Below are 12,348 nucleotides of genomic sequence, written 5' to 3'. Positions count from 1 at the left end.
TAATGTGCCTGGTTTTTTCATTGCTGTGAGTGAGTTATTCCTAGATGACGGGAGCTATTTGAATGATACTAAAAAATTTCAGAAAGGAAAATGTCCGAACATCAGTCTATAATTTTATGTTCCATGTGCTGGGTATTACTTTATATCTGTAAAGCCCAAACATATGAGATTGTTTGCATGGTAGATTTTAAAGAGCCAAGAAACCCTCAAGAAAAAAACATAATATCGAAAATGCAGTATTTATGAGAGGTACTCTGGAGAAAGCAGCCGTCCTGATTTCAGTAGATTATCTCAGAGATGTATCTGCTCCTATATACCTTCCAGTTACAATGCTGAAGTTTCATCACTGCAGCTGAAGCAAAAAATTTGTGAAAATGCAGATGGTAGTTGAGGAAGGACGTTCCACACACGTATTTTCTAATGAGCTACCCTGTGTGAGGCCCTGTGGGGAAACACTGTTGACTAAGGCTTTACACTTTTGACATGCAGCTTGCGATCATCTCAAATTCATTATCCGCCCTTTTATTGCAGGCTCTGACACCTGAGTTCAATATCTTTAGAAGAACATGGGAAAGAGGAACAATGTGACTGAATTTATCCTCCTGGGGCTCACACAGAACCCTACGGGGCGGAAAGTTCTGTTTATCTTGTTCTTACTCATCTACATTGTGACGGTTCTGGGCAACCTGCTCATCGTAGTGACCGTCGCGGCCAGCCCGTCCCTGGGTTCCCCCATGTACTTTTTTCTGGCTTATTTATCATTTATAGATACTGTCTATTCGACCACCATTGCTCCCAAAATGATCACAGACTTGCTTTCTGAGAAAATGACCATTTCCTTTCAGGCTTGTATGACCCAAGTGTTTATAGATCATTTATTTGCTGGTGCAGAAGTCATTCTTTTGGTGGTGATGGCCTATGACCGCTACGTGGCCATCTGTAAACCGCTTCATTATTTGATCATCATGAATCGGCAGAGGTGTGTTCTCATGCTGTTGGTGGCCTGGATTGGAGGCTTTCTTCATTCATTAATTCAATTTCTTTTTATTTATCAGCTCCCTTTTTGCGGCCCCAATGTCATTGACAACTTCGTGTGTGATATGTATCCCTTGTTGGAACTTGCTTGCACCAACACCTACCTCATTGGACTCTCCATGATGGCTAATGGAGGGGCCATTTGTACTGTCACTTTCTTCATTCTCCTCCTTTCCTATGGGGTCATATTACACTCTCTGAAGGCTCAGAGTTTGGAAGGGAAACGCAAAGCCTTGTACACCTGTGCGTCCCACATCACTGTGGTCATTTTATTCTTTGTCCCCTGTATCTTCCTATATGCAAGGTCCAATTCTACCCTCCCCATTGATAAATTCATGACTGTGGTTTTAACTTTCATAACTCCCATGCTGAACCCCCTAATCTACACCCTGAGGAATGCAGAAATGAAAAATGCCATGAGGAAACTGTGGAGTAAAAAAGTTACCTTAGTTGAATGAGGGCTGTATCCCTAATGGCAGAACATGACATTCATTTTTTCACAGAAGCAAGGAATAGTTTCACTATCAATGACTCCATTTTGTTATCATTCTTTTTGGTTACTTAGCCTATTTATTCTGAAACAGCCATATAAATTAATATTTTTTGAAATGGAATATGCTAAACCCCTTAGAGACCAAGAGAATTGCATAAGTTTAATTACTCCCTTATACTGTTTATGCAATCATACTGTGTTAAGATTCATTGGTGGACAACAATTTTTACTTTTATTTCAAGTTCTTATTTAAGAAAAATACTTAAATTTTTCTTTTTTCTTCCCAAAGGGCTGGAGTCTTAATTAAAGGCACCCAAGCCACTGACAAGCCAAAGGAGGGAACCAACCAAATAAATACCCTGTCATCCTTTCCTCCCCTCCCTGATCGCTAGCATCCACCTTGGCCAGAGGTAAGGCAGCTGGTTAAAGCTGACCTTGAAAACAACCACCCAAGGTGGAAAAGAGTGAGAGTAGATCCAAAGGGTGAAAGCATTATACATAGTTTACTTTCCGAAAGTTTATTCAATTCTTTTCTAAGTAAGATTGTGAACACTCCTTTTTGGAGTTACTTGAAAAAAAAAAAAAAGAAACCCACAGGAAATAAGTAGAGTCTTCTGACTTATTTATTTACTCAATCAATATTTATTGAATACCTTTGTGAGTCAGACACTGAACCAAGTGCTGGGCATAAAAAGGAGAACAAGACAGACAGAGCCCTCTTTTCTGAAGGTAATTTAAAGAGCATTTAAATAGAACAAGGGAGGGGGCTGAATTACAATTAATCTGTATATCAACAGTGTGCAGAATCCAAACCAAGAGTTCTGAAGTAGTTTTTAAAAATATATTTAAGGAGGAGTTTTCTAACATTTCTTACTGGCTGAGAAGGAGTCAGAATTTTTACAGGTGAATTCTCTCTGCCTGGATGTCCAACCGCAACTGGGAATTCAGTATCCTCAAAAGAAGCTGAATTAGAGAGCTTCAAATATTAATTCTTATTTCCTTTTATAAAATAGAAAAAGAAAGCATGTTTCTTCTCTTCTGGCATCCCATGAAAGAAAATAGTTTCTATTGTTAAAATGCCTTTGGCTTATCTGAAAACCCAAAATAGATAGTGCCTTTTCCATTAAGAATTTTCTTTTTACAGGTTAATCCACCATTTCTGAATTTGCCATCAGCATTGCAATAAAAGAAATCAGAATGAATGTGACTGGATTCATTCTGATGAGTCTGACACTGAATCCTCAAATGCAGAGAATTCTATTTTTGGTGTTACTTATCACCTACATTGTCACTGTTGTAGGAAACCGGCTCATTGTGGTTACCATAATCTGTAGCCAGACTTTGGACTCCCCAATGCATTTCTTCCTGGTTTTCTTCTCTTTGATAGATGCACACTATTCCTCCTCCATAATCCCTAAAATGCTAGCTGGCTTGCTCTCTGAGACAAAAGCTATCCCCTTCAATGGCTGCATGTCACAGCTCTTCGTTGAACATTTCTTAGGTGCTTTAGAGATTGTTCTCCTGGTGGTCATGGCCTATCTACAGATACGTGGCCATCTGTAGACCTCTGCACTACGTGACCATGATGAGCCATCACGCATGTGCTGCCTCCTGGTTGGGGGATGTTGGACAGTAGTTTTCTCCACTCTATTGGGCAGATTTTAGTTACTTTCTGGCTCTCATTCTGTGGTCCCAACATCACGGATCACTTCATGTGTCACATTTTCCCCCAATACATTTTCCCCCTGACACATTTTCCGCCTGATACAACTGTAACTTTCCTTGTTGGTCTCCTGGTTGCTGCCGATGGTGGAGTAATCCCTGTGATCACCTTTGTGTCATTGTTGATATCATATGTGTTCATCCTGTGCTTCTTGAAGACTCACAGCTCTGTGGGGAGGAAAAATGCTCTTTCTACGTGTGGCTCCCACATCACAGTTGTTATTTTATTCTTTGTGCCCGTATTTTTTGTATCTGCAACCAGTAGCCACCTTTACCATGGATAAAGCCATAGCAGTGTTTCATACTCTTGTCACTCCCATGTTAAATCCGGTTATCTACACAGTAAGGAATGCAGAGATAAAAAATGCATTCAGAATGTTATTAAACAGGAATGCAATTTCAGATAACAAATGATCTAATATGAAGATTGTATTTCCATCATGATCTTTTCAATTTTATATTTCATTACTTTAAAGCCTTTTCCTCATCTCTTACTCAACTCTCACAGCACTTTTGCAAAGTAGGTACTATCATGATATTTCAATTTTACAGCTGAAGAAAACAAAATTCAAAAAAGTTAAGTTGCCAGCCCAATGTCAGAAATAGATCTCATGTTCCGATCTGCATTGATCTAGATCCAAATTTGATGCTCTTTCAAACATATCACACTTGAAGCTCTGACTCGGTGGGGGGAGGGGGAGGAAAGGGCAATATACGTAACCTAAACTTTTGTACCGTCATAATATGCTGATATAAAAAAAAACCCCAAACATATCAAAAGGTATCAGGAGAATGGGAATTTTTATATAAGAACCCCTATTTTTTTTCAGCAAATAAAAAAAACTTCTTTTCTAATTGCAGAGTTGTATAATGCGCCACTATATTTAAGCAGTATTGTCTACTGGTATCTAGGACAGTGTGGAATATATTAATGTTATAATTTAGAAAAAAGATCTTGCCAATACTCTCTTGGCACACACTTGATATATCTTATAATTAAAAATGTATTGAGTTTCTTCTACTGAGTAAAAGTTGTCAGTGATTAGAAAAATTAATTGTATTAAACCTATGAGAAATTTTTAAAGATCCTCACATGATTACAACAACTTTATAAAACTGACACGTAATGTTCCTATTTTACAGAAATATGGAGGATCAACAGGTCAAATAACTATTAATAAATCACAGAATATGTACATAATCCATGAGCCCAAATGTGCTTACTCCATATGCTATGATATTTTCAATATAGGATATCTTGGGACTCATATTTAATTATGATTTAGTATATAAAATATGTTTGATTACATGTTAGAAAAGCGACAATTTATTAGACTAAAAATAATCAGTGGCGATTAAATGAATTTTTTTACAACAGAAAATATTTAATTTTACCCGTAAAATAGTTTCACTATTAAAAATATGGTTGTACATTTAGTTCTTGAATCTGGTATCCCCTTTGAAAACTGCTTTAGGAAATGGTTTGTAAGGTATATGGAAAGAAATTGGGAATCATTACTCTACATGGTAAATCAAAGGAAATAATTCTTAAGTAAACCACTTATGTGGCTTATAATATTTCTAAATTGAAAACATGTTATTTAAGTATCATGGAGTGAGAAGTAATTTAGTTTTTATTTTTTTCTGGCTGAGGTCCATTTTTTAATCCTTAATAACAGCAGCTACCCTGCAGTTAGATGACACAATTTTGATAATTGTCTGAAAAGTGAAGGGAGCACCAGACTACATGTCAGAAAAACTTGGTCCTGATATTTGTAGGTGGCCAAAATGAGTCCTAGTCCCTTTTCTTCATTTGTGTGATCAGGCAGCGGGATCATGTGTCACTGACAAACAGAGCTTAGACGTGCAGGAAATCTTTGAATGGATAAGACCATGACCTGGATTTGTGCCTGTGGTGCATCAGCTTGGCCTGGCTCCAGTGGAGCTCTGCCCCTGGGAAAACCCAATCACTGCAGGGTGGATGGGAATTCCCTGGTACTGTGATGAGCTCCTCAGTCAGTAGAGACACAGCCTCAAAGGGATGCGGTTGGAATGATGTAAGTCTGCACATTGTGGAATTCTGTGCCGTTTGAAAATGGCACTTTGCCCTCTTATAGCCCAGGTCCATTACCCAAAGGAGACCATCTTATTAATGATGTTTCTTCTAAAAGGTAGATTGGAAACTGCTTACAAATTAAGCTCAAAATACAGCCAAATGGCAGGCACAGACCCATGAATGATTTTGTAAACAGCTTAGCTGGCTATCATTTTCCGCAACTTTTCCTATGGAAAAGAAATTTAAGTTCCTCTGCCAACCGCAAAGGTTGTTTCTTATTTAAGTCCTGGGACACTCGGCACATGTGTTTTCAATGTTTTGTTAAAATCATTAGAAACTCTAGTCCTATCAAATAACTCCCCATTCAATGATTAGATGATATGTTCCTTGTGCCGATCCTGACTTAACTTTGAAGCTCTAGTGTGTCATAGAGGTGGCCTTAAGAATTTATTTGAGCATTAAACATCCTCCTATTAATTTAAGCTACTATTTTGAAATTGTTGAAATAATCAAATCACTTAAATACGTGCAAATTCTATTATATTTAAAATGTGTCATTAATTCACTTGTTCATTTTATCTATATACACACATTGTGCTCCCAGGATGAAGAGACTTGAACTATCAACAATTTCTAGGTTGATTTGTTTTAATCTCTTTTGGCAAGTAATCAGAAATTAAGTGTCTTCCTTTTGGCTTCTAGCCAGATAATTAAGATTAGCAAATAGGAGTATGTATGTTGCAGAGATGTGCTCTTAGGAAGAGGAGGAACAGAAATAGCTCGTACATCTAGAATGGTTTTACAGAGATCATCTGTTTCTCTTCTTTCATTTGATTCCATCTATCTCTTTGTGTTTATATATATGCATATAGAGAGAGTATATGTATTTCTGCTTTCCTCTTGTACCAACTTCCTTTCATCTTTATTTTTCTACTAATTGTTTTAGAGAAAGAAGTTATGTGGTATTTCCCTGTCTGTTTTAATTAGTTAATGATACTTCAAATTCTGGCTTTCATTTTTAATGCAAAGATGAATTGTATTGTAAACATATTTATCAATGTAAACACACATTTATTTGTGAGCAGCTGCGTTCATGCTGAGTTTGATGCTGATGATTTGCTGGGGAGAGGGCGGTGATATCAAGGGAAGTTGTACAGGGACTAAGCCCTCTCCGTCCAGGAGCATTCCAAGAAAGCATTAATTTTTGTACCTACAGTGGTGTAGCAATTTTCATCCTATAAAAGTGCTCCTGTAGATAATTCTGTCCCCACTAATCTCTTAAGGAAAGCAACTGAATTAAGAAGACTTATGAACAGTAATAATCCTTTGAAAGCCCTTAATTAGAGATGCAGGCTATTGATGATACATGTGCTCAGGTTACAGACCTTCCGAGGACACGGGCCACTGATTCCTTATTAGAAATGGCAACCCAGGGGCCCGTGCTAGACACATTACTATCATCTTCTTACAATTCAAGATTTTATTGAAGAAATTGTTTAGCTCCATAAGAAATTCAGATGCCAGATACACACATGAGCTATAAAGTGAACTTCCTGGCCAGATCCTGACTCTATAACATACCAACTGTATAGTCTTTAGTAAATTAATTATTTTCTTTTTTCACGCCAAAAAAAATGCGCCACATCTTTTCCAGATGTGAGGATTAAATGATAAAACATATATAAACATATACTACCAAAATGTCTGGTACGTAGCAGGTGCTAACTAATGTATTAAGTACTACTCAGCCATAAAAAAAAAAAATGGTAAACTAATACCTCTTATATTATCCTGGATGGAGCTGGAGCCCATTCTTCTAAGTGAAGTATCACAGATTGGGAAAACAAACATCACGACACTCACCATTAAATTGGTACAAATCGATCAACACTCATGTGCACATATGGAAGTAACAATCATCGGGGACCAAGGAGGTGAGGGGTCAGAGGGGATCGGTAACTTCACACCTAAGGGGTGCAGTGTGCACTGTCTGGGGAATGGGCATACTTGTAGCTTTGACTTGGGTGGTACACAATATTCTGAAATTAAAAAAATAAATACATAAAAGAAGCCAAAATAGATACTTTTATGAATTATATAAACCTGTAATACTAGGAAAGATTTTAAAAATTATCATTACCATGATATGGATAACTGTATATAGACATATTTCTATATAGATCTTATTCTGATTTTAATTTAGATTTAAGACCAATAATACACATATTGTTTCTGCTATCACACAATTTTATGAATAACTGAATTAAGGTAAATTAAAATGAAATATAATTTTTCACCTTATCATTTGGTACATATAATCAAGACTAATAATATTTAGTATTAGTAAGTCTATGTGGACAATTACTCTTTAATATACTACGGATGGGAATAAAATCTGGTACAGATTTTTGTTTTTATTAAGCATGTGAATTGTTTTTACTTCATGATGACATTTCTAGGAATTTCTACAACAAATATTTAAATCAGTGCAAAGACATCGAAACAACCCAAGTTCCCCTCAATACATGAGTGGATTAATAAAATGTGGTATAGGTATACCATACTATGGTATACTACTCAGCCATAAAAAGTGATGAACTAATACCTCTTGTAATAATCTGGATGGAACTGGAACCCATTCTTCTAAATGAAGTATCACAAGAATGGAAAAACAAACACAAGTGCTCACCATTACATTGTAACTGAAGGATCAACACTTATATGCACATATAGAAATAACATTCATCTGGGATCGGGCAAGTGGGAGTGGGGAGGAGGTGATGGGTAAATTCATACCTAACAGGTTTGATATGTGCTGTCTAGACAATGGACACCCTTGTAGCTTTGCCTGGGGCAGTGCAAAGGCAATTTATGTGACCAAAATGTTTGTACCCCCATAATATTCTGAAATAAAAAAAAAAATCTGTGAGTAAAGATGTCTGTAAAGTAATGTTCATTGCACCATCATTGTGTATGGCAGCATATTGGAAACAGTACAATGTCAAGCAAAAATAGGCTGGTTAAAGGAATTATGATGCAACCATAAAATGGTATAACATGCGGCAATTAAAAAGAAAGAAATTTATAAACTCTCTCATGAGATAATGCCCATGAAACTATTAGATTAGAATTTCAGACTGTGTACAGTGGCTCAGGCCAATAATTTCAGCATTTTGGGAAGCCAAGGAGAGAGTATCACTTGAGCTCAGGAGTTTGTTACCAGCCTAGGCAACACAGCAAGACCCCATCTCTGCAAAAAAAAAAAAAAAAAAAAAGAAAGAAAGAAAAGAAAAGAAGAAAATAATTAGACAGGTGTGGTGGCATGTACCTATAGTCCTAGCTGCTCAGGGGGCTGAGGTAGGAGGATTGCTTCAGCCCAGTGAGCTATGATCGTGCCACTGCACTCCAGCCTGCGTGACAGAGTGAGACTCTGTCTCTAAAAGAAATAAAAATAAAATTTTATTCATCATGTTCTCTATACTTTTATATAAAGTAAAATACATAAATGATTGTACATATAAAATATATATACAAGTGACCTTCTAAAGATTATGCACTAAAGTGTTTTTTATTTTTTAATTTTTAATTGACAATAATTATATATATGTATGGGCTACAGTGTGATGTTCTGAGGAATGTATACTTGCATAATGATTAAATCAAGCTAATTTTATCCATCACTAGTGCTTATGGTTGGCAGCGATCCTTTGACTTTAAACTTTTTGTCACTATATATATTTTTCATGGGCTGTGCTTTACTTTCCTAATTTATAAAAATAACAATGAAAATCCTTATGTTTTATTTAACCTATTTTGCTTTTGGTTAGAACTGCAGGCTGTTTTAGGAAATGGTTTTGGAAGACTTGCCTATTAAAGGCAATTCAAAAACTTACATCCTGCTGTGTGTTGGGGAGTACTAAGCTGTTACCATGCTGACCAACTGAGCACTTAGTAGCAATGTTCCTAAGCACATGTCTGTGGGATCCATGCAGAGGTGGGGGGCCTGCTTGAAGGTAGTTTGTGCTCAGTATCATTCTCCACGTCCGGGAAAAGAAATGAGGATACTGATCTAAGCCTTTTACATTGATAAAACCATTTAATCCTTACAAAAACATTTGGAGACAGGTAACATTAGTTTTCCATTTGATAGAAAATGAAACTGGGGCACAGAGAGGTTGTCTGTCATGTAATAACTACTCACACGTAAGAACTAACTGTAATGTGGAAAATCAGGAATATTACCTGGGAAAAGATAGCTCTTATTGCCAGTCTACTTGTGTGCATGTACGCAAGGCACCTTGCACCTAGAGCCAGTAGGGGTGTATGTGACTAACTTTATGAGATATAAGCAACATGAAAAACATTATAATGTTTAATAAATATTTAAATATAATTTAAGTTACTATATTATTATATTTTAATATCTATGAGTTTAGACATTAAAATTTAAACCATAATGCTAGGCATTTAATATGTTTAATATGTACTCTGAGAAAAGCAACTGAGATTACGAGAGAGTGTCTATCCTCTAGTTAATTATATCCCGGGAAGATCTGTCATATAACCTAAGTTTTTGTGATGTCAAATTCCATAGGTTTCAACTATGTACACCTTGCTTTTCTGTCTTCATACCTTGCTAATGCTGTTGCCCTTCTTGCTCATTTTATAAGTAGCAAATTTATAAATTTAGAATTTTCTAAATTCTCTCTCAAGTCAAGATCTACCTAATTTCATATTCTTTGAAATCTGTAGAGCATATTGATATTTTTCCATGCTGGAACTTGTATCACAAATCCATTGTTTCATATGTGCTCATTTTGTCTCCTTCATTATGGATAGGGAACTTCCTTACACCCCACACATTGTCAGACATGTTATTAAACTAGTGAATTGCTATCTAGGACACCAATGACCCCTGTATCATTAAATTCTATAGTCATTGCTCTTTTCTCATTTTATGAAATCCAGTAGCAACTTTTAACCCAGTTTTCATGGACGTACTCTCCTAACATGACCAAGATTCTCAAATAAATATCTCCTGCCCAGATTTTTTTGAGGTTAAGATCTGGAAATCCAAATTCTTTCAAGCCACTGCCACCTGAATGACTAATAGGTCTCTCAAATGAACAAGTCTAAAGATATACTCTTCGTTCTACCCCCATTTCCAAACCTACTCTCTCACAACACTTGCTAGCTCAGCTGATGACACATTTGATCTCTGTATCTCATATCCCATATCCAGTCTATTAGGAAATTCTACTGACTCAACCTTCATGTATATCCCAAATTGAATCACTTCTAGTCATTCTAGAGTTGTCACCTAGTTCCAAGCTACCATCATCTTTCACCTGGATTATTTTAGTTGCCTCTCACCTACTCTCCCTACCTTTATCTCCATATCCCCTACTCCAATATTTGATACTAATTGGCATTCTCTCTTGATTCCATTGGATATGGTAACACATTGTGCTCCTGTGTTGTTCTTAAGCCATCTGTGACGAGGGATGTGCCTTGCATGAGCCGAATCACTTTTCTTTATCCTCAGTCTGGTGTTTCATCTGTCCTCCCTCCTGGTAGTGTGTGGAAGAGAGATTTCACATGAACAAGAAAAGAATTACTCACGTTTTCCTGTATACTTTATTCATCAGATTTGTCTCTGTGATCATTATTAAGAGAGTATCTTTGAGAGAGTCACTGGAAGCCAGTATTCATGGGAAGCCCAATAAAAAATAAAGCATTATGAGTAATGAAGGAAAATACCATTAAATAAATAGTACTAAGGAATTTCAGAGTCATTATTTCAACAGAAGCAGGATCTGAAGACAATAAGAAGAGATAGTTTCTGGACCTGAATAGAAAGACAGATTGGACACCACACAAATACCTAGGTGCCTCCTTTCTGCTCACAGTTGTAATTCTCAATCAATAAATCACTACACCTGAAACTGACTCATTACTCTTCAGTCAAATTGTTTATTTTTTTACATCAAATTGATTATGTAAACAGAACTACAGTAAAAAAAATATTAGACAGACTCTGCTCACCCCAGGAGAGGTCTTAATTTTACAGATAATAATTTTGTGATGAATTAATACCTGCCCATCCCTTCCTCCCCAATGACAAAACACTTTTTCACATAAATTGATAAGCCAATTCTCAAATGTACATGGATGTGGGCCTGTGTTGAATATCAGCCCTTGGTAATTAGAGAATGTGAGAAGCATAGAGGTGGAAGACTAGATCCAATGGATATCAGAATATTTCTTAAAACTTCAGTTTGTAAAAGTTTTGGTAAGGGCTGAGTAACAAAAAATTATAAGTTACAGAAGAATTTGCCCAGAAATTGAGACATCTATATTTGGAAACTTAGTATAAATTTTGTAATTTAATAAATGTTGAAAATGGAATTTTAATCAGTAGGATGAGTAGAATATTGGATAAATTCTGGAAGGGCAAATTACTAAGCCCCTACCTGGTGATTCTCCTCCTTGGCTCTGGCTCTCTCTGTCTCTTTCTGTTTTCTGATATAAATTTAAAAAAAAATTAAGCCTATTTTTTTCACAATGACACAAAAATAATATTTCTTCTATTATCTGCCCTAATTTGTCTTTTTTGCATGTCTTTTATTTTTATTCTTTTTTTATATTTCAGAATATTATGCGGTACAAAAGTTTTGGTTACATAAATTCCTTTAGTACCGTTTGAGTCAAAGTTATAAGTGTGTCTATCCCCAAGATAGTGTGCATTGTACCCATTAGGTGGGAATTTACCCATCCACTCCTCCTTCCTCCCTCCTGCTTTGTTTCTGATGAATGTTATTTCCATATGTGCACATAAGTGTTAATCAATTAGTTCCAATTTAATGGTGAATACATGTGCTGTTTGTTTTTTCCACTCTTGTGATACTTCACTTACAAGAATGGACCCAAGTTCCATCCAAATTAATACAAGAAGTATTAGTCCATCACTTTTTATGGCTGAGTAGTACTCCATGGTATACCTATACCACACTTTATTAATCCACTCATGTATTGATGAGCA

General features: G+C 36.2%; 1 protein-coding gene across 1 annotated transcript; it reads left to right on the top strand.

The window, feature by feature from the left end:
* Positions 1–566: 566 nt before the first annotated feature.
* On the top strand, positions 567–1,493 carry LOC138384934 (olfactory receptor 4A15-like). Its single transcript, XM_069470576.1, has one exon. The coding sequence runs from the start codon at positions 567–569 to the stop codon at positions 1,491–1,493; it is 927 nt and encodes a 308-aa protein (XP_069326677.1).
* Positions 1,494–12,348: the final 10,855 nt, after the last annotated feature.

The sequence above is a fragment of the Eulemur rufifrons genome, chromosome 6, assembly GCF_041146395.1.
Source record: "Eulemur rufifrons isolate Redbay chromosome 6, OSU_ERuf_1, whole genome shotgun sequence".
Lineage (NCBI taxonomy): Eukaryota > Metazoa > Chordata > Mammalia > Primates > Lemuridae > Eulemur > Eulemur rufifrons.
This window is presented reverse-complemented; position numbering and strand designations above follow the sequence as displayed.